The sequence below is a fragment of the Carassius gibelio genome, chromosome B22 (genome assembly GCF_023724105.1).
Source record: "Carassius gibelio isolate Cgi1373 ecotype wild population from Czech Republic chromosome B22, carGib1.2-hapl.c, whole genome shotgun sequence".
Classification (NCBI taxonomy): domain Eukaryota; kingdom Metazoa; phylum Chordata; class Actinopteri; order Cypriniformes; family Cyprinidae; genus Carassius; species Carassius gibelio.
The window spans coordinates 27280117-27307376 of record NC_068417.1 but is presented as its reverse complement, the minus strand read 5'-3'; the positions used below and the strand labels follow the sequence as shown (position 1 = coordinate 27307376).

The 27260-nt window shown below is 41.2% G+C and overlaps 1 protein-coding gene across 1 annotated transcript in view; it reads left to right on the top strand.

Moving 5' to 3' along the window:
• The window catches only part of ssbp4 (single stranded DNA binding protein 4), a 64497-nt gene that overhangs the window by 32245 nt on the left and 4992 nt on the right, over positions 1 to 27260 (top strand). The window contains exons 5-6 of the mRNA XM_052590359.1: positions 19191 to 19280; positions 25475 to 25558. Coding sequence (XP_052446319.1) covers positions 19191 to 19280; positions 25475 to 25558 — 174 coding nt within the window. The remainder of the gene's footprint in view (positions 1 to 19190; positions 19281 to 25474; positions 25559 to 27260) is intronic.

Sequence of the window (27260 nt, the reverse complement as noted above, 5' to 3'; positions counted from 1 at the left end):
TCTCCTGTTTGTTCTCTCAGACTTTCCTTCTCTATTGCTTTCTCTCGTTCCATCTCTCGTCTCTCCTGTGCTCCATGCAGAAATGATTTCCATTTCTGAATTAATGAGGTTCAGCTGAACCAAAATCTCTCTCTTTCTCTCCACCGGCCCCCTTCATCACAGGTTCATGCACAAACACACACTAGCGCTCGCACACTTTTACAGTTCCAACATTGCATACCGTCGGCGGAAATGTATACAATTACAGATATGTGTACAACAGTAACAAATATTTACCCCATATTGGAAATTTGTTTTACAATTCTTCGCGTTTGAAATAAAATAGAGTCCGTCCTGAACAGTTGACTTTCTTTACATGTATAGTCTTACACTTATGCTTAATTAAAACAACAGTGCTTTAATTAGATAAAAAGACTAAATTTAGACATCAAAATCTGAGAAAAAACTATCAGGTTTTTATATTAAAACTGATTTCTGTCTCCGTTTTGACGCAAGCACACTTAAAACCAAATTAAATGACACGATATGAAGAACATCGTGTTTTCACGTAGACACGAGTCAGCGCCATTTCTGATGGCTTCGATTAGCACAATAGTACTGGCTGGATGTGCCTCGTGGGTCAGGGCCTAGAATCGGGTCTTGTCACCATGGTAACCTTGTGCAATGCATGCAAAATACTACAGTGCTTTGGGACCGTTGGAGGGTATTAAATCACCCTCCCCCTGTCCACCCCCAACACACAGACGCTCTACCTAGCTGTTTCGGTTGAGCTGTGGTATTAGCAGCTTCAATTCGTTCGCTTGTTGTTGCGATGCGATCAATGTTTTGAATTGAAAACGAGGTCCGGATTAATATAATACAGTTTCCAGCATGTTATAGCTGTATGTTTGTCTGTCGCGTCCTTCGAATTTGAATTTTGCTTTAATGTCAAAGGGAGAGGCAGAGATTGGTCAGTAATCTGCTAAGTAGCATCGATTCGGAGCGTTTAGTTCCTCTGGCTGGCTACTTCGGTTGGGAAGCTAATCAATGCTGTTGAATGGGAGCCTCAGTGATCAGGGATTTCCTTCTCCATGCACAGCGCGGTCACATCATTTGTCTTCATTTGGTGTGCGATTATTCTCTGTAATGGGCTTCATCAGAGGGAAAAGGTTAACACACCTAGCCGAAAGGATTATGGACATAAAGTAGCAAAGATTATGAGGCATTCACATTCATCATTTATGAAGGATGCATGTTACTCTACTGGTTTTTCGTAATAATATGTTTTAGCTCTCCATTTTCCTTTTAGTTGGGATCTCAGAACCAAAAGGCAAGACAATAGGATTTCCATTTGGGTTTTCAAACTCAGGTTTTGTTGTCACATGGCCTCTGTTACATTTACCTTACTGAATTTCTTCATTTGATTAGGTTCAATGATAGTATTAAAGGTAATTATATAACTTGCATAGATCACGTTGGCTTTATATTGTCATTTAAAGGGTCTTTATACCTGAAAATATAAAGTTGATGTCTTTCTGGGTTCCTTTGTCAGTCCTTGGCTTCAAAAAAGGTTGAAAACCCCTGAATGAAAATACTTAGTTTGACTAAAGTTTACGAATTAAAAACATTTGCTTTGCGGAGGACAATCTCAATAAGTAATTTTTGTTTCGTTGAATGCTAGCAGATAACCTAAATAGGAAAGCACTTTATGGATTAAAAAAAGTGCTGTTCATAGTTGTGGAAGTTAGATGATTATGCTTAAAGTCTCTGTAAAGGCAATTGAAAAAAAAAAATGTCTAAACACATTATACATGTTAAAAATGTATTGCTAAAACATATTACATAGACTGAACTGTTAAACACTGAATTGTGGAGTTAGACCGTTAAACCGTTTCTGGAGATGGTGAGTGCAGGTTGCATTGTACAGTAGATCGCAGGACCCCCAAATGACCCAGCCAACTCGGATCAAGGTTACACATCTAAAACTGAGCTACACCAGTGTTTGATATGTTTTCTTTGGAAATGGAAAGGCTGTTAACATCTTTAGGAAGTGGTTCTTCAATCTACTACCCTTGTTCTTACCCCCTCCTGTTTTGTCTGAAAGATAGTTGCTTCTTCCCTTTGGCCCGCTTCCTCGCACCCTACATCCCTGCTGGGTTTTATTGGTCTTAGGAGTTGTCCATCACTACTCTCACTGTTTGAAGTGCTCCAGTCGTATATCACCGCCCTTTCTCGCTGGATGTCCTCCCACTTCCTGCAGGGTTCTCCAAGACTTTTTATGTGTGTGTGCGTGTACCTGACTGTGAGCACGGTTTCTCCACACTCTATTTCTCCAGTCACACTTAAACACACTTCCAAACACCCATGCTGGTCTTCATCCATGAGATCTTTACTGTGTGTTTGAGTGGTTTATAGCCCCTTGGTTGATAGTTGTGGTCAGTTGAGGTGATACGCCTCTGGAAGGCTGTAGCGATGCTATACGTTCCTTCCTTCCTTCCTTTTTTTGAAAACTATTTGTAAGTAGGGGTACACGATAAGGAAAAAATATCACATTTATTTTTTTAATATCACAATTCTAAATTTTATCGCGATTATTTGTCATGTGGGTTTTACTATTTTGAAAGTTGTCTGACCATTACAGCCAAACTAATTTGACTTATAAAGACAAAGCCTTTCAAGGTAACAAAATAAAAAAGGCAGATATTTAGGCCAAAGTTGGCAAAAAGATAAAAGTCTTTGTCATTATTTTATCTTTGTTAAAAAATAACAAAGATACACATTACAACTACACATAATATAAAAAATAAAACAAACAGTGCTTTATTTTCAGGAACGATAGGTGTATTTAGCAGGAGCATTCAAGAAATTGAATGAATATAAAAATAAAACACTATATATACTGCTTCCTTTTGTGTTTTGACAGTATTAGTGCAAAATATAACTTAGTTCAGTAGTCAGCCACTGTTTGACAGGCTTTTTAGTGCGCATGCCTCAGGTAAAACATCCAAGTTAAAAAAATAAATAAATTATATTGCACAACCCATTTTATGTTTCTTGCTTGTTTTTCCTTCTTCCCTTCCATCCATTTTCCCATTAGGTGTCTTTTTTCAAATGCCCATTTACCTCACTTTTTGCTTTACTTGTAGTCTTTGTTTTTCCTAATGCTGTCTTTGCCCATGTTATTTATTTTAATTTTTTTTACCTTGCAGTCCTTTTCTTCTCTGCTCTCTCTCCCTCGCTCTCTCTCTCTCTCTATTCATCTCTTGGTTGTGGACAAGGAGGTGAAAGCCAAGCGGATTACAGTGGCAGTTTAATCTGGCCGACCTACCAAAGGATTTTTTTTGCACTTTTTTGCAAGCTTATGAGGCTGTGAGGCTGAGGGGTAGGAGGAACAAGGGGTCTGAAGAGTGTGGAAGGCATCATAGTTGGTCTAGGAGGCTGTGCGAGACTAAACCCAGATCTGTGCCAGATGAGGATGGTAATGGTGGGGGGTGACAGTGGACTGTGGGTGAGCAAGCAAGGGATGCTAATACTATTTTGTTACTAATTTGTTTCCATCTGTCTGGGCATATTGCATCTGCGGCTGTGCATTCCCAGAGTACCAACAAGAAGAATCATTGGATCTTGCTTAATTCTAGGTAGTTTTGTAAAGCTTTTACAAAGGTTAAAACCAACAATTTATTGTGATATTAGTAAATATGACAATAAGTTTTGCAGAAATTGACTGGATCTGTCTCACATATCAGATGCCATCCATTGTTGTAAGTAGGGATGTCAACGATTAATCGATGATCGATTAATTGTCGATAAGAGATGCAATCGATTAAGGCTATCGATGGTCGGTTAACCGATTCAATGTTGGGCTGCGTGCGGCTCATGCGCACTCAACACGTGCCAGCGGCTGTGAGTGACGGTGACGATATATAAAAGCATCATCATTCATTCACAATGTACAAATTAAGCTTTTAATGTGATTTAAACTTTAAAGTACATTAAAATAGAAACAACATAAAAGTTCTTCAACATTAAATGCAATAGAAATGTAGTTACTAATATTTTCATCAGATAACTGTTTTATATCGTGCGCTTTGCAGGGCTGCGGGACACAGTGACAGGACAGGTAGTCTATTCATTCCTACAACTTGTTAATTCATTCCTACGAATTATTAATGTGGCAATTGTCCATGTTTCATTAATTTTGTTCCCTAAATAACCCATGATTTAAGTGAAATAAGGGAACAAATTAATAAATCGAACGAATTCTTAATTCATGAAATCTTTAATTTCCCTTCCCATTTTTACCACAGTAAGAGATGCGAAAACAGTTATTAAAAGCGAAAGATAATAAAATAAACCTGGGAAATTAGAGGGTTAGACTATGAAGATTTAGGAAAAGAAACAATGCCTAAATATACTGAATTTGTGGAAATTCGTGACCAACCGGCAAACCAGAACAAAGCCGCGTAAATGAAGACTATGGGGTCCAAAAGCATGGTCGCGATGTAACATTTTCCAGTTAAACTATTATTCCTCTAATAAACAAAGCTTTTATACCACACTTGTCATAATCAGATCTTATCATTTCTAAATAAATAATTGCTGGATTCAAAACAGCGATTCATAGGCGCTGTGACCGACACATTCCTGGAGCATTCAGTTTAAATAGACCGTAGTATACCGGTCCTCTCTGCTGTTCCAAGGACGTTTTTGCTCATATGAAGAGGATCATCTTTTCCGTCTATATGCGAATGCGTGTTAAGTACAAGCCTAGTTTACATTATAAATAATAGTTTAACATTCAAATACATTGCGAATATGGAAACATTTCGATTTGTGCCGAATGAGACATGAGCAATAACCTCCAAATAAATCTAGCCAAATCCGCGCTCGCTCATCCTCGACTGCACGCATGCACTGTCACGATCTAATGCGCTGTATGCCGGATTTTTAAAAATCTGACATTTTCTAGGACAGAATCCAGCAGGATCAAATTAATGTGAGCAACTGTGTTTTGGTGCAGCAGCGCCGATGTAGTTCACTTAATGTGCAGCGCAGTCACACGCGCTCCACATTTCGGATAATTTTATACAATAATGTCAGTTGAAAACATTGCAATTGTGCTTTAAAATACAACAACGAGCACCACAAAACCATTTAAAGAGGCGCGTTCAGCGTTCTCCGTGCGGGATTGGAAACTGTCAACAAAGTAAAATGACCTCAAAAGTATGGCGCGCTCTCTTCATTTTATCAAATGATCATAATCGCATCTATTCATTTTATGATCCTGCTACTAGCATTTTATTCAGACTAAAACCTCTTTAATTCAAGTGAGAAAGCGTTTTGTGTGTGTGTGTTGCTTTTGCACATCCTGTCATACCGCTGACTGTGTGCCTGCAATAGACGCATTTTGCAGTATTATGGTTAACGATTAATCGATTAATTGATCGTTAATTTAAACGACGATCGATCATGGAAATAATCGAAATTTGACATCCCTAGTTGTAAGTCCTTACTTCTGTTCTAGACATGGTAGTTGAGTCGCTGTCTATGCAGGGTCAGAAAGCTCTTGGACTTCATCAAAAATATCTTTGTGTTCGTAAGATGAATGAAGGTCTTAGGGGTTTGGAACGTCATGAGGGTGAGTAATTGATGACAGAATTTAAAACTCTGGTTGAACTTCTTCTTTTTTTTTTTTTTAACACAAGAACGTCTTTGTGTTTTACCCCTAAGAAATGCATATGTTCAGGTGTTCAACTAAAAAATAACCAAATTATTCAGTGCACTTTGTTGTGGCAAACAAGTATTACTATGGGTCTAAAATGACTAGTAAAGGCCCAAACTGATCCTTTTAATAACAAATCTTGATACCAATTTAAACTTCTACCCTACCAATATGTCTCGAAAGTTTCAGCTTCCACAAATCGTTAGTTATATAGCAGTGCTGGCTACAAACACTCAAAGCACACCTTGAGAAATGAATACAGGGCCGTTCCTGTGTAATGATTGAAGTCATACTGTTTTGCTGACAAATCTATCCAGTTTGCTAACCATCACTAACAGAATAGTGGTCAAACAAAGAGGCAGCGCTCGTCTCACACCGAACCTGCTTTGATGTGACTCATATCGCCGAAACTTTCATTAATTCTCCCCTGCTGCGCAAATTTAGAGGGAAGAGGTCCCTGCTCCAATGGGATTAGCTTTAAACTGGTACTTGTCCAGTGGCGTTAAGGTTTTTGAATAGGGCTTAACTAACTTCCACTCATGGGAGACTTCTGGAGGTTAATGTGGGCTCTCTGATTGTTTGCCTTGCAATTAACATGCTGGATGGCTCTACGGGGGAAAGTCAAGAACTGTAATAAGTAAGAAACAACTTTAAGCTTTAAGCAATGGATGCAGTTCTCTGCAATTGGCAATGTCTTCAGTACATGACGGAGAGGCCTCCAGATGCTTAGATTTTGTTTAGCATGAGAGGCTGGCTTCTTATGTAGGACTCGTCTGTATGCTGATTTTTTGTTTAAATAAGTTAACTTCTATACCTAAGCGTTGCTAAACATCACTTGGAGAGCAGTGCAGACTCCTTAGTCTCTTGAACTTGGAGGTTTCATGGTCTTCTGGAGCTATAGAAAAGAAGCCAGGTGGCTCAACCAGTGCTAACATCTCATTTTCAGGAACATGCAGCTTGGAGTAAAAAGTCTGCAAGTTTCGAGCCAAGCCTTTTGAAGCCAAGTCCTAAGGACAGTTGGTGAAAATTTGCAAACAGATGTTGAACAAAACGGCAGGATAAAGGTGTTATATCCAGCATTTGCTTTGTCTTGCATTTTATATTAACATTGCTTGCCTTTATTTAATTTTTTCTAACTTGTTGACATCTTTTCCGAGAACCCAATGGCCTTCTTAACATGGTCCCTGCAGGAAAACTTATTTTAGCCGGCACCAGGTGCACAATGTTTTAGGCATGTTACATGATATGGAGTGAATGGAGAGGGGATCTGCATGCAGTTCTGTATTGAGATGGGGCAGGATGCTGGGGCAGTTGGGTTGGAGTGGATTGGTGGAAGGTGTCTGAAAGGTCAAGTGGAGGGCGTAGGGTGCCAGGAATAGGAGTGTGAGATGCCTACTCTGTTAGCTGGCTCTAGTAGGACTTTCTGTCATTTGGGGACAGTCCATGCCATCCCTGACCTCTCGGTGTCCCATTAGCTGAACAATGGTGGGTCAAAGAAGGGAAATGCTTCTTTTCTCCACCTTATTCTTGTGTGCCACACTTGTCGCTTTTTCAAATCAATTCGCATAGACTCATTTCGACAATGCATGTATATTGGTTTCTTCTCTCTCTATTCGTTCCGAGATGCCTGAGGGACGGAACACAGACAGGACCTGTCACCATGACAACGGCTTCTGTGAGCTGCCTGACACCCAGACTCTATTGTGGGAGGGGGTGGCGAGAGAGAGAGAGAGAGAGAGAGAGACAGAAAGAGGGGGAAGAGAGAAGGGAGGGTGTGGAATCAGACAACCCCATTTTTCCCCCCTGGGACTTTGTAGTTTGCTCGTGTTCACATGTAGAATTAGCATAAAGACAGAGAATGTAAGAGAGACGGAATGGAATATCAAGACTGAGATTAGAGTGAGAGACAGACACCATGTGCTGGGAGTTTGCCGGACACATGTCCTCTTGGTGTCCCCAGGGTCTGAGTGCCCATTTACTGTTTGAGATCGGGATCATTTTCACCTTCCATTGCCGAAACACTTTGACACCAAATATTTGGTTTCCAATGTCACTGTAATCACATTACAGCACAAACGAAGTTGTAGTGGTGGCCGGTATGACCGAAAATGTATATCACGTTAATTTTCGAAATTATACCGGTTTCACTGTATATTGTGGTATTTATTTATTCCCATGCATGACCGGGTGAAAATCACATTTTCTAATGGTTGAGAGAGGAAATAGGCTAGGGCTGGGCGAAAAATCGATTGAATGAATTAATTAAAATTTTTTGTTACAGGCGATTTAAAAAATAAGTAAATCGAGTTTTTTTGTAATGGCACATTTTTGGCTCCCCGGAGCTTCCGTAGCGTTAGTTTCACATGGCAGTATGGCAAGCGACAACAACAACATCATAGTCCACACGAAACAGCAAGCGACAACATGGCTACCGGTGAGAGTTGAAAGTTTGTTCCCAAGAAAGGAATAAAATCATCTGTTGTTTGGAACTGGCATGGGTTTGCTGCGACAGATGTGGAGCAAAAGACCCCACGCTGCCTAAAGCCCATCGCAGTCAAAAGAAGTAGCACCAGCCGAATATGAAAATGGGGGTTACATTTGTCTTGCTTTTGATTAGGGGTGCTCCGATCACGATCGGCCGATCGGCATCTCGTCAGTAAAGCCTGTTTTCTAATCAGTTGTAAATTCCCTCAGGTGCGCGATTTCACATCGAGCAGCTGTTACTACAAGGAGCCATAACTAAGAAGATGCGCAAATCAACTTCATTTTCAGCGTTTATTTGCGCATCTACTCAGTTAACAAACGGCTCTGTGTAGTAACAGCTGCTCTATGTGAAATCACGCACCTGATGGAATTTAAACCGCTGATTAGAAAACCGGCTTTACTGACGCGATAAAGCATTAACGATCGGCCGATTGTGATCGGAGCAGCCCTACTTTTGATTAAATAAAAGCAAAATTTGCTTTAAGTTGTCTACTGTTTGTACTAATTGCTTTCCTTAAGTAGGGGGGGAAATCTGAAAAAAATCGGAAATCGAATTAAAAAAAATTTAATCTGAGATTTTATTTTTAGGCCATATCGCCCAGCCCTAAAATAGGCTACTATTTACACTGTCAGGATGAGGGAATATTGTAGAAAAAATCCAGTCTAAATAGTAACGAAACACAGCCCATTAATGATAACCAGGATGATAAAATCAACATGCAGTTTTGTGCTCATTTATTGACAAGTCAACTGCGGTACAGCCAGATGAGAGCGATGCTTCTCTGCTGCTCACTGCACAGAACTCGCACAGAACTGCACACTCGAGTCAGACCTCGCACTTGCGAGGCAGAACTGGCGATATCCTCCAACTGAATCATCGCTAAGGTTTATCCAAAAAAGTCGCTAGGTTTGTCAGTATATATTCTATGGAAAAAAGACGCTAAAAGTGTCTGAGGCTTGCTAAATCAGCGCTGAATTCGCGCTCGTGTGTGTGAGGCGCGGGAGCTGATGGCTGCGGGCGGTGGGTATGTTTGGCGGTCAGTGGACATGGTGGACAAGTTCTTCTGTGTCATCACGTTCTACTAGTTCTACAGCTTCAGTTTCTGTACTTTCACACTTAGCAACACATACAGCCATGTCCTCCCAACAGTGAAAAGAAACCCCTTCATATCATAAGAAAAATAAACAGCGGTATTCGGTATGAACCGGTATACCGCCCAGCACTACGAAGTTGCATTTCATCCATGCTTCCTACAGGGCTAATGCAATTAAAATTAGCTCTGACTGACTGGATTGTTAATTCATCAGACCTTAAAAGCAATATTGTAGTTCCTCTGACAGAAACGATCACTATCAAATCAAACTGTTGACTCTGTGCAGAGTCATGGCTTCTGTGTTCCTTTTTTGTAAAGATGTGGTGGGATTTGCAGTGCATTGTGGTCAGTTGGAGACTTGATACCGGCAGTGAGCCTGTAGAGTGGAAGAGAAAGTGCTTTCCAGTTGGAAATGATCTACAGATATTGGGTTGATCAAGCTTTAGATGCACATTAGTTTATAATATAGACAAGATAATGAAATGATTGAATGTATGTTGTCTGTATAATGAGAATCTTGTTGAAAAGAAGCTGCATGTGCTAAAAGTACTGTACCTTTCATTCATTGAATCCATTTAAATTGAGGGTGACCTTTGTTTTCTTGAGCTATGAGACCTCTTTTATTGTAATTTTTTTGTTCTCTAAGGAAAAAAGATGAATAGTTGCATAACCTGTGCTGGGGCATGAGGCTGGGGAGAGATAATTCTGTGAGGCTGTTTATTTATTGATGGGATGCTAGCGCAGGTTAGCATGACATGCTCACGTTTGTACACTGTTGTTTGGAGAAAAGCAACGTGTTCTTGAGCTCCTGAATGCTGCTGCTTCTCTAGCAACTGTGATTGAGAGAAAACATCATAGTTGCTTTTGATTCCTTAAAAGGACATTTTTGCATGGTTTTGGAGAAAGGTTAGGATTAATGCTACCGCATCTATTGACAGTTTTATAACTTCTGTGGAAGTGAAGTGAGTTATTGTAGATGGAAGACAGATTTGACCACTGGGTGGGCTGACCACTGTTGCCCACAGCCGGTTACAAGTTGGCTGACTCAGTTTCAGTGGTTTCACTCACGATCTGCATAAAGGGATTGTGGATTTGGACATCTGAGGGAACCCAAAGCCACTTTAACCAGGCTGAAGCTTGAAGAATGGAGAAATTAGTTTGGGCTCTTGATGTGTTGTCTGCTTTTCATTTGCCTAGACTTTGTGTTCTTGTTAACTACACTATCTTTGCCACCACTTAACTTATTTCTTCTCAGTTTCTTCTTATCATTTTTTTTATTTTTTATTATTATCTAGGAATTCAACCTGACCATAGTTTTTCTCCTTCATTGTGTTTCTTTTTTTGTTGGTGCCTCAAGCGCAAAGGTCCAGTGCTACGGACTCTTCATTGTCTAAGGAATGTTCATGTTTTCCCTTCTCCAAGCCCCTGTCTGGCAGAAATGAGGCCCTTTCTTTCTCCTTGTTCCTCTAGCTCCTCTTGGGTACCCACAGCCCGCTAGGTTTCCTACGGTTTCCCAGCGTTCAGACTCCGTGAATGTTAACTATAGTACATTAAGCTCCTTAACCACATAGCAGGAACTCCAGAGACTCTTACCAAAGAGGAATGATTTCTTCCTTCTTAGAGTGGGTACTTGAAGAAAAAGGAAAGCAGAGAGAGAAAGAAAGGGAGGGAGAGATGGGAAACTCCCCTTTCAGCAGGCAACATCAATGGTCCCAATGGGAACGCCCTTCCCGCCAACCATTCTTGCAATGTATGGATCGTAATATGACCGCCTTGCATGTTTCACATTAGAAATAGGATGGCAACACTGGCATTAAAACCTTCCTACGTCCCCCCCCCACCCCCCACCCCAACTACATTTATCAGTCTTCTTCACTTTTAGGAGTTTATTCTTTCCATCTTATCTCTGGATGTTTAGAACTGTGCATTAACCTCAAGTTGACATGAAAATAACTGACATATGATGTGTGAAGTTAAAGATGTTGCTTACAGAAAGATGTTGATGTACAGTATCTTTTTGGGTTTACATGGTTGTTATTATGAATGAATAAATAAAGGATAATGCCAGAGCTCTGAATTTCATTTTTATTAAAACTCAAATCTGTGTGGAATGTCTTACTTCCTTACTTCCTCTTAGACCTTGTTTTCTCTTGGTAATTTTGGAGCTTATTCCAGTGTTTTTTTGTATGTGTGAGGCCATTGTGAAAAATACCTGACCTGGCCAATAAGTGGTCAACAGGGTGGTGCCCAGTGTTGCACTGCATGTGTCGTATCCCAACACCATCTTGCTGCTGTTGGTCTTGCGTAAGCTAATCCTGTTTGCATTCAATTTCGGCATGTCGGCTTCTTTGACTGCAGTTTTGTGTTGTTTCAATTTTTGGAGGGAACTCGTGTTAGATGCAACGTGTTTAAAATGGGAAGAATTTTTACTAAACATTGCTAACAGAGTGTTTGTATATGCATCGTGACTTTCCGAGTTCAAGGCAGATCAATTAAAGTTTAAAGTTTTTGTCAGTATTAATCATAATTAGTGTTTATTTGTGAATGTTTGCACTGTTTAATGTTTTTTAGTGTTTAAGTACTGTTATGAAACAGTTAGGCTAGTTTTGAGCACGTAAATCAAAAAATGCCTACATCAACAGGCTAAATGTCGAATGTACAACCTTAGCACTTTGTTTTATTGTATTATCATAAACGTTTTGTTAATATTACAAAAAACTAATTTGAAATATTTTGCATACTTCTGCAAGAATTTTGCATACTTGTGTTTTCCAATCTTAGTATGAACTTCAAATAAGTAAACCTGAAGTATTCAAGGCCACATTAAATTTTTGGCTCAGTGTAAAGTACAGTAAATTAGTATTGGTAATAATAATTGGTAATGGCTAATGTAAATAACAGGTGGAGCTATTGATTTATTGGTCTGTTTTTCCATGTTTCACAGTTATACTGCTGCTTCGGTGTTTCAGAAGGTGTTCTGGGTGGGAAACTTTCTCTCCACCTGTCCACACACACATTAACACGCTTGTCTCTGTACATGGCTTATGATTAGGCCCTTGAGCAAGCGTAATTGTAGGCCACTGAGATTGAGAAAGCTAGGGGGATCTGGGAATACAGTATGTGTATGTATGAGAGTGTGTGTTTGCAGGGTGGGGGTGTGCATGAGGGGTTTCCTCAGCAGATTTGTTTACTGGTAATTAATTCACCTGATTGATACAACAGCTGTTGACGCCATGGGAGGGAAAGAAAGGGAGCGACAGAGAGAGAGACCCCTTGTCATAGTTGCTTCCCTATGTTACACAATGTAGATTGCCGTCCCAGCGCCCCATTGATTAAAAGGCACATCTGTCAGCCAGCACGGCTGATTATGGCTGCCAGTCCTCACTGGCTAATCTTTATGGAGTCAACTTCACTGACAGAGTTATTGGAAATGGTGGATGTTGGGAGAAAGAGCGGAGGAGGCAGTGAGTGTGTTGAAATGCAGTAAGTTAGAAGAACGCTGGTATCTTGGAAGTTTATTTCGGGGATGCTTTAAAAAAATGCATTTTGACTAGCAATGTCACAGTATTAAAATTTCAGTCAAATCACATCAGCGCTATTCAGTCAAATCAATGTACTGATATACTGAGATTAAAGGGTTAGTTCACCCAAAAATGAAAATTGCCTCATGATTTACTCACCCTCAAGCCATCCTAGTTGTTTGACTTTGTTTCAGACGAACGCAATATTATATTAAGTTATATTAAGATTTATATTAAAAATGTTCTGGCTTTTCCTAGCTTTATAATTGCAGTGAATGGGTGATTTTGAAGTCCAAAAAGGTGCATCTATCCATAATTAAAAGTGCTCCACACGGCTCTGGGTGGTTGTCATATGCGCGTTCACAAGAGAGTGGTGTGGTTCCAGTGGATATCATAGGATGCAGGTGTAGCATAAGCTCTCGCGAGAACCAAGTTTTGTTTACAGCAAAGGAAAACTATTCTCCTCTTGGGTTATATCTCTGATATTTTTCTTTACAAATCTTTGTTTTGTACTTCTGATTCATAACTGGTATTTTGTTTTAGTTGGTACAAATCTAATAGCTAGTGAATATTGTTTAGGTTAAGTCCGATTCATAATTTCCATTCCACTGTGTCTCTTGTTTAGCATGTGCTGAGTTGCCAGTGACTTGTGTGACGAGTCAGCTGCCTCCTCCCTGATTGTCACCGGCACCCCGTCCTAAATCGCCGCCCTTCACCAGGCTCCCGACTGGAGTGGGTGTGTGAGAGGAGGGGCGCTGGACGAGTCAGGGCTGGCGGCGTGTGATGGGGCACACCTGATGTGAATGGAGCCTCATCCCCGCCGCTGTTTAAAAGCCCAACGCGCCTCTCCTCGGGAGACCGGTCTCTTCCCCGTGCATGCACACTGGTGTCCTCGTGGGTCCAGGAAGGGTGCGTTGAGGGACTCCCGCGCCACAAGAGACGTGAGCTGCCGGACCCGCGATCCGGATGGGAACCGCACCCGTATACACGGCCGACGGGCCAGGATGCCGGGCCGTCCATCCCCTACCAGCGCCGCGGCCAACGAGAGAGACGCGGCCGCTAGGAGAAGCCGCCGCCCCTCGCGCCCCGGACCAAGGAGGGGAGCGCGTGCGGCCGCCGGACTCCGCCCCTTACCTGGACCCTTCCTCCATGAACACTGCCCGACCCACACAAACCCCGCAGCACAACGAGGACACCAGATTCCCTGTTATTTTGGACACTTTCCCCCTTTGGCCACTTTTATTCCCTTTGTTTTATGATTTCTGTTAATAAAATCCTCTCCGAGGCCTGACGCCACGCCCACTGTGTCTGTCTTGTGCTCCTCCCGTGACACTGGTGGAGAATGCGGGCAGGCGGAGCCTAGACAGCGCAGTTGGGAAACGTCTGGTGACGTCACTCCCTCTCGCTTGCAAACGTTCGTGAGAACCCAGACTGGGACGGAGGAAAACTGGGGACAGCCTCCCAGCCACACAAGGGGTAAGTGACTTTTCCATTGTCATTTTACCCTTTGGTTGGTTGAGGCTGTCACTAAAACCCGGTTTCTCTGTCCCTGTTCTGGTGCGCTGCGAGAGGGAGGACCGCCCGGAGAGGAATCCCCGCCCACTCCGACCGTTTGGAGTCTGGTTGAGGATGGTAGCACTCCCGTGTGGGTGGCGCTCTGGGGACGGGGATGTCGCTTGGGAGGGGGAATGTGACGAGTCAGCTGCCTCCTCCCTGATTGTCACCGGCACCCCGTCCTAAATCGCCGCCCTTCACCAGGCTCCCGACTGGAGTGGGTGTGTGAGAGGAGGGGCGCTGGACGAGTCAGGGCTGGCGGCGTGTGATGGGGCACACCTGATGTGAATGGAGCCTCATCCCCGCCGCTGTTTAAAAGCCCAACGCGCCTCTCCTCGGGAGACCGGTCTCTTCCCCGTGCATGCACACTGGTGTCCTCGTGGGTCCAGGAAGGGTGCGTTGAGGGACTCCCGCGCCACAAGAGACGTGAGCTGCCGGACCCGCGATCCGGATGGGAACCGCACCCGTATACACGGCCGACGGGCCAGGATGCCGGGCCGTCCATCCCCTACCAGCGCCGCGGCCAACGAGAGAGACGCGGCCGCTAGGAGAAGCCGCCGCCCCTCGCGCCCCGGACCAAGGAGGGGAGCGCGTGCGGCCGCCGGACTCCGCCCCTTACCTGGACCCTTCCTCCATGAACACTGCCCGACCCACACAAACCCCGCAGCACAACGAGGACACCAGATTCCCTGTTATTTTGGACACTTTCCCCCTTTGGCCACTTTTATTCCCTTTGTTTTATGATTTCTGTTAATAAAATCCTCTCCGAGGCCTGACGCCACGCCCACTGTGTCTGTCTTGTGCTCCTCCCGTGACACTTGTTACCAGAGTACATGTGTTTGTGTTTGTCAGCTTGTGATCTGGTTACCCTGCTCATCTGAGCACAGATAAGGTAAGATCCATTCCTCAGCCTGGATCCCTGCTCCAGATCGATGCCAAGATTAAGCCTTTTCCCCACCGTCTGCTGGCCAGCCGAGCCCCACGATTGATACCAATAATTAAAATAGCAGTGGCTAATTACTTCGGTGGGTTTGGACAGCGTTATATGTGGATTTTTGGTGAACGTATAGGCCGCCCATATTACTCATGGATTATGAATAATTAATTAGGTACATTTTATTGCTGAATCTATAATCTGCTTGCTTTCTTCTATTATGCAATCAATAATGTTCCAAAAAAAAAACAATGTACATGCTGTTGGCAGTGTTGGATGCTTTAAAAATCTGTGTGTGTGCATGTGTGTGTTTATGTATTTAATGTGTTTGGAAAACTGTAATCTGATGACAAGTGTCACCGTTTTGTTAAAATTTACATGAACATTTATATTAAAGTAAAATTATAGGATGACTTTTTTCTTATTTAAATGTCGTTGTGGTCACATGAGCGAAATTTTGGCACAATTTTGTGGGCAAAAAATAAAAATTCCGTTATCAAATCTGTGTGACCATCTTTAACCCATGGTCAAATCTATTTGTAAAAAATCCCCTAACACCCCATCAGCCTCCCTCCCCCACGCGAAATTCCTACTTGATCGATATTAAACATGAATGTTCCTTAGTGCTCAAAACCTTTAAAAAACATCTGTGCATGTATAATGTTTCTGCTTTAAAGGAAGAGGACAAAACATGCAAAGCATGGTATGAGAAGGGTTAACAGGAACTGGAATGTGTCTGTTTATGTGGTCGAAAGGGAGCAGTAGCAAACAGCCAGGCCTATCAAAAGCCACAGGCTCCTTTATACTCTATCTTCATTCTCCTCTCTCAGTTTCTCTCGCACTCCCTCTCTTTCGCTCCCTGGCCGGGCGAGTGATTGACGGCCTGAGGGTTTTAATGGGCACCAGAGAGCGGGAGAGCCAAGGTCTGAGTTGTCATGGCAACAAGCCGATCGGGCCTTCTGCCGCTCTACCTGAGTGCAGTGGAGTCGCGCTGTGTGTGTGTGTGTGTAAGCTACCAACGACTCCCATTCCTGCTGATGGGCCGCTGGTCATTCTGGCCAGTGATTTCCTTTTAGTTCATCTCTTTGTTTTAATTAAAGTATTCATCCGCCCGCCTTCTGCATTTTCACTTGTTCATATATGCTGTTTGAGTCATTGTGCTGGTTAAACCTACACCAAGCACTGTGTAAACAAAATCTCACCGGCCCAATCTGTCACTCAGCCCCTCCCTCTCCTTAACCAAACACACTCGCCAATCCCTCCACTACATGCAAACACGGTGCCTGACCGTACCTCACCTGTTATCTGCCCAGCGCCAGCCTCCGGCCCCTTTTTCTTCCCTAGTTTACGAGAAACTGCATCCTTGTATATAGATTATATGCAAATCTGTGGAGTTTCTGTGGTGGTTGTTGCAGGCGCTTGTGAATTGTCATTTTTGTGACAATGTCTTAAAGGGATGTCTTAGTTTATTTAAAAAAATTTAAATTCTATCACTTACTCACTTCGTTTAATTCCAAACCTATGTGACTTTATTCCAAGGAAACGTAATGCAGAAATTGTTAATTGTTCATGTTGTTATTTGTTATATAGTAAAAGCACATTGTAAACAAAGCTCTAAGAATCTTCATTAAAGTAGTCCATACATCTTAAGCTCTACATTCCAAGTTTACTGAAGCTATATGACACTTTTGTGTAAAAAGAACCAGACAAGATGTAAGTCATTCAAATCTAGGATGATACTATAATGATAACAGAATTTTCATAATCTTTCTAATTCTATGAGAATTTGAAAGTCCACACCACAACTATAAAGGATGATTTATACTTCTGCATCAGACATACATTGTAGCCTCTATGCCGTTTGCAGTGCGTTTGTTTTTTATTTGTACTTCTGTGTCGTTGTCGCCGACAACTAAGTGATGAATGATACGTTTTATAATAAATGATAAGACTTTGCTTTGTTTTATTTTAAACGTCCAGTGGCCAGTATTGTTGAGTTCAGCTATCTAAACAGCATGCAAATTCAGCCACCTTGTGTTTTTTTTATATACAGCAGTTTTGAAAAAGGCATATTTAATTTTTTTCTGTGGTAAAAACTTCTCATATGGCACTGTTATTAGTCATATTACTTCTAGTGCCACCTGCCAAATATGAAACTTACAAATTAATATAATTTACGAGTGCACATAGAAAAGAAAGAAAGTAGGGATTTTGTTTTTTCATTATTTAATTTTGATTAATCTTTTTGGTCATTTTTTGTCTGACCATCAAGTGTCAGTCACTCTCAATGCTAACTGGTTGGAAAACATGGTAAATTCCAACCATTTTTTTACAGTAGATAAAGTGACGACAATTCATACAACTATTTCTACACAGTGGACATAACCCACGATAACATCCCCCTGATGATTTGCTTCATATCATGTGTCAACGATAGCTGGAGATACTGTCAAAAGCATAAAAAAATTGGCAATATTTAGAGGATTTAGCATTTCCAATTAATGTAGGCCAGTTACTTTCTTCTCTTATTAGGCTACTTTTATTATTAAATTACATTAAATTATTGCGGTGCACTACATGCCGCGCTGTGAGGATAATTAAAATTTAGGCTATTAGCTTACTCTTAGAAAATGCTTTTTAAAAAGTGTTTTTTTTAAAGGTCTATTAATTTTATACAATTAAATTATAGACTTATAATTAAAATTATTAACACTGCAGTCGTCAGTGAAAATTAAGAGCAGCTTTATTTTGTTCACCGATTTAATAAAAATGAATAAATAAATAAAAAATCTGTTTAACATATTAGCCACTTTTTTACTTTTCTTTAGGTTTTTAATGTTCATTTTCCATGTTAATGAAAGTGACACCAAAAAACAGGAACATCATTAGTAAATACTTGTGTGGGCTGTGCTGGGACTAAGCAAGTTTCCACCCTAGCGCCACCACTGGAAGGGTGTAACATTTAAAATGACTTTTTTGGAGAGGTGCACGTCAGACTATGCCGTAGATTGTCCATACTATGCACAGCTTACTGCGTAGGTTTGACGCAAAAGTATAAATCAGCTTTAACAATAAAGACATGATGAACACTGAATACATTGAAAGCCAATCAGAACCCATCCAACTTTAAAGAGCTTGAACATTTACCTATAGCAGCAGAAATTGTCCAGTGGTGTGGACATTTATTATGTTTATCTTTATATTTGTCTTTATCATTCTTGGTGTGAATGGACTTTTATTCTCTGAAAAATCTATTTATGGAACCGGAAGTCAAGGAAAACATTTTAAAATGGAACTATTTCTTGGTTTCTCAAACTTAGGTGATGGTGGGAAGAAGCCCTAAGGGAATTTTAGTATTTGGAGTTATGGATTGTATGTGGCTTTAGGGTTCGATTTGCAGCTACATATATGTGAGAGCTAAAGACAGAGATAATTGTGTACCTGTGCCTGTGTATGTTGGTGCATGGAACGGTGCCCTCTACCCTCTTGGGGTCAGCGGTGAGTGTCTGGGCTATTTAGGGTCAGCAGTACTGAGGCGATTTACCCTCCTCCACTCAGACGAGAGCGAGGTATCTAATTACAGGATGGAGGATGGGGACTGGGTCGTGTGTAATCCCTGTCTACCCCTTCTTTACCATCATGGGAAAGACACGGCTGAGTTTGGCTTTGTCTAGGGTGTGGGGGGCCCAGGCTTCAACCTAAAGAACTGCTCGCATATGTGACGAGAGATTCTACTTGTATGTTGTTGTATTATGGAATTATTATTGGAAAAGTTGGAATTATTTAATGTGCACTATAATATATACGAACTTGAAACAAATAGTTTGAATGGTTGAAATGTGGAATTTGGTTTGGAATTTATGCTATTTTCTGACCAGACTTTGCATGTTTCTCTGTTTCAGAGTGCGGCAGCAGCTCCCAGTCCTGTGATGGGCAACATGCCGCCCAACGACGGCATGCCAGGTGGACCCATGCCTCCCGGCTTCTTTCAAGTAAGGGCTGCTCTCTCCTCCCCCATCTTCCCATTCAACCTCCTCCTTCAACCCAGTGCATTAAGCTTTTACCATTTCTCTGTCCCTCACCCCACCCCTACTTTCGCTAACCCCCTTTAGTTCTTCTAATCCCTGTCCAGATGTTTCTTTCCCGCTATCTCTCCCTCTACGTATTTCCATTCATTTCCATTTTGTGTGTCTAAATTAGTAGTTCAGTACAGTAGCAACTCACACTGACACACAAACAGAGTCGTGGCCCCTGATCTGACATCAGTGTGAATGCCTCGACAGTTTAATCCCTAAGGCCAAAATGGGTAAAAACATGCGTGCTTGGTTGTAGCTCTTTGGCAACACATATCTAACAACATATCTGTGTATTTTAAATTCAGGGCTAGGATTTTATGGGATGCTTAGGGGCATAGTTCCTAAAGTCAAGGCGCCTGTGGGAGTTCCTCTGCCATAGTAATCTTTATTGAGCTATTTATAGTCAGACAAAAGCTAGTCACCTTCCTAAAGAAACACACACTACCTTAGAAAGACAAATTATTTTAGCCAAACATTATTTTTTATCATAACCCAAATTGTGTATGGCAAAAAATCAAGCTATTATATAAATTAATTTGTTTTAGTGCAAGTCATATGCAAAATAAATCTCCATATTCTGTATTTATTCAAGATTCATTAGATTAAAAAAAAAAATCTGATACAGTGGATTTACTTTCGAACATCAGATAACTTCCAGTAGAAGATGATAGAGAAGCAGATATAGGATTCAATAGAGTCAATAAAAGATAAGATATGAGATAGAAAAGGCGATGCAGTGATTTGAACATTTAATAAAACTTAAGAAGGTATAGAGTAGAAAAAAGATCAGATAGAGTGGTCAATAGAGCATCCCATAGAGTGCATGTATAACAAGATTCATTAGATAGAAAATGGATTCAGTATGTTTAAAATCTTGTCAGAAATAAGGTAGATTAGATGGAACATAGAACATCTTCCATTAGATTGAACATCTAACTCTGATAAGCCGCGTTTCCACCGCAGGAACTTTACCCAGGAACTAGGGACTTGGTCCGGTACTTGGTGTGTTTCCACCGCAGGAACCAGGAACTAAATAAAAGTTCCGGGTAAAAAAATGCGCCCCAGAAAGTCCCTGCTGGCGAGGTGGTACTTTTTTAAAGTTCAGGAACTTTCGGGGGCGGGACTTTGGCGCTAAACATCCTGATTGGTTGAGTTGACGCAGCATTGGTTGAGTTCAACCACCATTTATTCGGATCAACATTTTCAAAATATTACTGTTATTGTGTCATGAAATGTAATTTTAAAAGTATTTCAGGCGAGAATGTAGTTGTTTAAAACTCAAATCTGTTGTTTATTTATAAAGACAGCGCCTATTTAAAAATGTGTTTCGCCGATCTCTGAGACGGTGAGCTCCACACGATCAGCGAGAGCTCAGTGATCATCTATCCGCCCAGAGGCAGCCTCACCTTGGATAGACCTTCTGATATGTGCCGCTGGCTCTGATGTGTCTTTAGTGGTTAAACATAACATATAATTCAGCTGCGGGGTAAATCTAACAGGTTTTCTTTGGTCTGTATTCAATTTATCTATATGTTAAAATGAAAATAAAAAAGGCAAGTCTATATAATATTTCGTTTCATTGTAATGGCTGTATATAACGTTACACTTATCCCTGAACTAAGTACATTTCTGCAGCTGTTATTATGTTTAAATGAAAACGAAAGGAGGCAGTGGTATTTTATATCCTATTTCGTTTTATTGTAAATGTACTGAGGGGAAAATTGCAGTAGCCAAAGCGATCTGAGTTCACGCAGCATTGGTTGAGTTCAACCACCATTTATTTGGATCATTTTCAAATATTACTGTTATTGTGTCATGAAATGTAATTTTAAAAGTATTTCAGGCGAGAATGTAGTTGTTTAAAACTCAAATCTATGGTTTATTTATAAAGACCGTGCCTATTTAAAAAATGTGTTTCGCCGATCTCTGCGACGGTGAGCTCCACTCGATCAGCGAGAGCTCAGTCCTCATGTATCCGCCGAGATGCAGCCTCAAATCGGCTAGACCTTCTGATATGTGCCGCTGGCTCTGATGTGTCTTTAGTGGTTAAACATAACATATAATTCAGCTGCGGGGTAAATCTAACAGGTTTTCTTTGGTCTGTATTCAATTTATCTATATGTTAAAATGAAAATAAAAAAGGCAAATTTATATAATATTTCGTTTCATTGTAATGGCTGCATATACACATATCCCTGAACTAAGTACATTTCTGCAGCTGTTATTATGCTTAAATGAAAACCAAAGGAGGCAGTGGTATTTTATATCCTATTTCGTTTTATTGTAAATAGGAAAATTGCAGTAGCCAAGACGAGCTGACTGAAGTTATCAAGTACGCTGCTGTTTATAGATTTACCGGACTTGCGTCGTCGCGGACATCACACTCCCGAGTCGAATGCACAAATTCTGAACTAACTACCGAGGATGCACGTCCAAAATCAGCGTACTTTAAAAAAACAAACAAATCAGCAGTACTTTGTATTGAGAAACGCGCGCAGACCTACGTCACCAGTCTATTTGCCTAATCTTCCCGGTACTTTACACCGCGGTGGAAACGCAGAAAGCAACAGGTCTGGGGGGAAAAAAGTTCCTGGGAAAAAAAGTTCCTGGTAAAAATGTTCCGGGTAATTTCGGTGGAAACGCGGCAATAGAGTAGATAGAAGATCAGAGCACCCGATAGAGCAGCAGATAGAGGACCCAATGGAGTCAATGAGATATCTTGACAGATGAATATCAATAGGTTAGATAGAGCTCCCAAAAGGGTAGATAGAATGTCAGATAGAAGGTAAGGAAGGCATGTCAGATAGAGCATCCTTTAGAGTCTGTGTAACAAGATTGGTTAGAAAATCTGATGCAGTGTATTCAACATCTTGTTAAATATCAGATAGATTAGACGGAACGTCTGATAAAGCACCAGCTAGACCAGCAGATAGAGGGTCCAGTGGAGTCAATGAGACCAGAAGATCCAATGAAACAAATTGGACATTAGGTAGGCTAGAGCATCAAGGTAGATAGAGTGTCAGATAGAGCATCCTATCAAGTACAACATCAGATAGGGTTGCAGAGAGAATAATGCTTTCAGAATGTTGCAGTTTGTCAGGTAGAATAGCTGATAGAGCATCCCATAAAGCAGCAGATGCTGAGATGAGCATCAGGTAGAGCATCTCATGGATTGGCAGATTGGCAGAGTTGAGGAGGAGAGTGTTAATGTTGTATGAGCCATGTTCAGAGCAGGGACCGATCTGACTGTTGTGTGAGTGACATTGCATTCTATAAATAGTGCCTGTGTGCATAAGAGCGGGAGAGAAAGAGAGAGAGAACTAAGAAAGGGGGGAAGAGGGAGGACTTTGTGCTTCACTGCAGTAATTCCCTCTTGGTAGCAGCCCAGGGCATGGCAGAAGAGAGGCATGGAGAGAGTGAAGACAAAATGAAAGAATGAAAGATGAAGGAAGAGAGAGATGGCAATGTGGCAACAATTGCAAAAGACGAGCTCTTCCGGGCCCACGTGCATTCCTTGTACGCTCCCCAATTCCACGCGACCAGTGGCTGTTGTCTGGTGACACCAATTATATCTTGGCATATATCCTAGTGGCCAGTATATCACTCTTTCACACCTCTCAAGAGCTAACTACTGCTCCCTCCCACTTGCATCGGCCATGACTGCTGGACACAGTTGTGCTAATAATTGGAGCTGCTCTTTCTGTAGCTGTTTTTATTAGAATTGTGGTTGAAACAGGTTGTGATGCTGATTCTGCAATTAGAATCCTAACTTTGTTGTTTCAAAAGGTGGACATTTGTGCTTCTTCGGCTCCTTTGCATGTCTTTTAGTTTGTTGTTCATTTTTATTTCTCAAATTATTTCTTTATTAGTCACGAGTACACGTTTAAGAAAACTTTGTGCCCCAAAGTTTGTGCACCAAACGAATGTAGTCTGATTGTTATGAACCATTTATTTTTGATTCAGCCAAAAAATTTGACTAACTTGCAGAACTGCGTGTTGTCCAATCATGTCCAACAAAAATGGTGTAAAAACAAATCTGTAAGTAATAATGGTACTCCACTAAGCAGTACGCTGTTGCAGTTGAGTAGAAAAAGCATTTTGGTAGTGGAACTATACAGCCAAAACATGCGCGCCTGAGCCTCTGTTTTTGTCCCCTGAGCAGCTCCAGCTGCAGCGGCGATAATTAACACATGCGACCGCAGTAGCTGCTGTGTGATCTGCGCGGCCCTGCGCGACAGGGACAAAGTGAAGAGGGCTAAACCCTCCTGTACACCTTCTCTCTAGATGCTCCTAATCTGTACCTCGCAGGCCCAGACTCCCGGCAACCTCCTGCAGAGAGACCGAGCGCAAAGGAAGAGAGTTTAAGGAGAGAAACAAAAATCTTGCTTTCTGGCGTCTGGCCCGGATCTTGGAAATTTTGTATCATTTCTTATTTTTTATTTATTTTTTATTCCCCCCCATTGCATGGGTCGGCCTCTTCAATAATCTTCACGTCGAAACTCCACTGCACCAGCTCCTCTTGGGAGGACAGACTAGCAAGGGGAGGCAGGGAGGGAGTGAAGTCAAGGAGCGAAAAAAAAGAAATGAGAAATAGTTTCAAGTTTAGCTGGAAACATCTGAAATGGATGGGTTTGTTTTGAGGGAAGAAGGTGGGATAATTTCATCAGCACTTTCCCACAAAAACCTCCTGAAAACCAAAGTGAAAGACTGACAGACTCTAGAGAAAGAGAGAGTTCCGTCAAGGTTAAAAGGACTGGAGGATCTTGTTCAGACTTGCTGCGAGGTGCAGGAGTCTTGGGACATTGTAATAGGTCCAGCACTGTAGTCCTGTTAACTTAGAAATGTCCCAGCACGTAAGTAAATCTCAGTGTACTTTTGTGTTGTCTTTCTTCCAAAGTTGCACCCTTACGGATGGTCTTGATTGAGTTCAAAGTACCTCTCTTGTGCAGACAGGTTTACGAGATTTCTTATATTTGCTACTGCTAGAGGTGTCTTTGTCAACATTTAGATCCCATTTGGTATGCCATCGTCACGGTTTGTGACTGATTTCCTGACAGTTGTGCTTTTTGCACAGAAATCTAAATAATTAATTGATCGCATCATTTGAGGTGACTTTAAAGGCAAAGTACCTCTCTGGTGCGCATAGCTTTGCGAGATTTCTTAATGTTTTTGACAACCAGAGGTTCTTGATTATGTTTAGATCCTGTATGGTACAACACATTCATCGTCTCGGTTTGTGACAGATTCTGTGGCAGGCAGCTGCACTTATCAGAATAATTACTTCAAAGACAAGTGAAAACCGTCCTTCTGAAGCAGTACACCCTCAAAAACACGAATTGCGCAATCCTGTGCCGTTTGCCAAAGAAGTGGTCCTAATTTTTTTCATTATGTACACAGAGACAACAATGAAATATGCATTGTGTTGCTGTTCCATGCTTTGTTTTGCTTGGTACTTTGTGTCCCGAGAGTCACTCGGCAAGTAGCTACACACTGCCCCCTTTTGGTCAGGAAGTGGCATTTCTTCCCTGAAACAGTTGGACTTGTGGTTGCTGCTGTCCTCTATGCCACTGTCCCGCTATGAATACTATGTGCTGTTCTCTTTCTTGGCGGGAGGGGCTACTCTTGATAGTTCGGTGCCAAGCCGTTATCTCCTTAGCTGGGTAGAAAATGATTTTATTAATTGCTTCATTTAACAAACAACCCCCCCCGCCCCAAGACACATGCGCACAATCCAGCCCAAGTTGTTCCTCAGTCTCCCTCTACAGGGATGTGGTGCAGGAACGCACGGCGTCTCTGTATAAGCCATATGCCTATCGGACTTACTTATAATGGATTCCATTGAGAGACAAGGAGGAGGCTTTGTTGTCAAGCTCCGTTATGGAGTTCAGCAGCTGCCCAGCCCTGTAGGAGATACCCTTCGCTGGGGGAGTAAAGGGAAGATTTATTACCAATCTGCATTGTTATTAGATACCATTAAAATCATCAGTTTTTTCTTGACCTAACTTTACCAGTGAGAGTTTGTTGGTCAACCAACTTTGGTAAAGACCAATTTGATGGCATGTCTATAGGTTTTCAATTGAATCTTTCTCTTTTTTTCCCCACTTTCTCAGGGGCCACCCGGGTCACAACCATCACCACACTCACAGCCCCCTCCACACAACCCCAACAACCCCATGATGGGGCCACACGGCCAGGTAAGACCCTTGTCCCCTATTTTCTTGTACTCTCTCACACATAAACTGTGGAATAGACACACATTGGGAGCAGCTTTCCAGTCACCCTTTCTGTCTTCACACCTACATTCTTTAATTTATTTCGTTCATTCCCAAAATGGTCCACTGTTATTTCTGGAAGAAGTCTGCTTCATGAGCTTGTTTTTGTCTTATTTCTTCACTAGTTCTAGTCACTAGTAGTAGTAGGATCTAGTGGTGTGCAAAGCTTCAGACTTAAAAAATCAACTAGTCTGTGAGTTTTCTAAATGACTAGTTGACTAACCAGACTTAACTGGAACCCTTTATTTACATTTTACACATTTGGCGGATGCTATAAGGTGGCAGCCTATATTGCATTCAAGGTATACAGTTTATCAGTTAATGGGAATCGAACCTGCAACCTTAGAGTTACTACCATAGTTAGAATAAATATATAATAATGATTTATATATTACTGATATAATAATCATTAGAATAGATAAGACTGTTTTAATACAAGAATAAAATATTCTAAGTGACTTACATTGCATTCAAGGTATACAGTTTATCAGTTAATGGGAATCGAACCTATGACCTTAAAGTTGCTATGGTAAATGGAATAATTATATAATTAGTATTGATCTATTATTGATATATTTATAATTAGATTAGAGTGTTTTAATAGAAGAATAATTGCATTTGAAGTTTACCTTTTATCAGTTTATAAATTAAACCCGTGATTTTGGCATTGCTTAACTCTACTATTTGAGCTATATGGTTTATTAAATTATTGCATCTAATTAAAGTATATGACAAATACATATATAATTTGAATACTTCATAAACTATAAGAAAAATCTAATCTAGTAAGTTTCACTAAGTAAATTGTTTGACGACTATCCAGACCCTTCCCTAGATAGAGCTCAAAGCAGTACATTACTTCATTCTGTGTTCCCTCTGAAAACACACACAAACACACACACACATATTCCTCACTGACAGTGACGATGTTGCCAAATAAATAATGCAGGCTGCTCCCCAGCCCGTAAGGAGTGGAAGTTCATCTAGCCAGGACTCTGCAGACCTGGTCCCTCCCTACACCCTGCACTCAGTCCTTCATAGTCCATCAATATCCTATTAATAATGCAACACATGCACGAACACACAAACATGCTCTTGCGTTTACACATGCAAGCATAAACACAGGCACTCTAACACAAATACACAAACACCAACACATCCTTCCAAATACACAAACTTGGAGCAAACGTAGGTAGACCGAGCTGGAAATTAGGTCAGTCTTAAAGGTTGTTGGATCAAACCCTAAAAAAATTACTTACTACTTTAAGATGAAATAAAGCTTTTAACGATAGATAACTTTGTTGCTTGATTTGTTTTCATTCTGCCGGTGGTGCACTGGATAAGCTCAACCACAGAGAAATCGCTGGTTAAAAATCAAGTGCCTCGTAACTATATACGAAACCTCAAATATGTTCTTATTTTGCCGTGATTACGTGGCGTTGGGCAGTGTTTGTGCTTTCAGTGTGGAAAGACAAATTACTTGTTGCTGTAACTTGTCGCTTTCCAGATGGTTACGATGATGACAGTATCTTTTTGTTTGTGCGTCGCTTATTGCTCTCCTGTCCAACCTCTTTCTATTTTAGTTCTTGCTGTAAAGTATTGTTTAAAATACCATATATTTTCT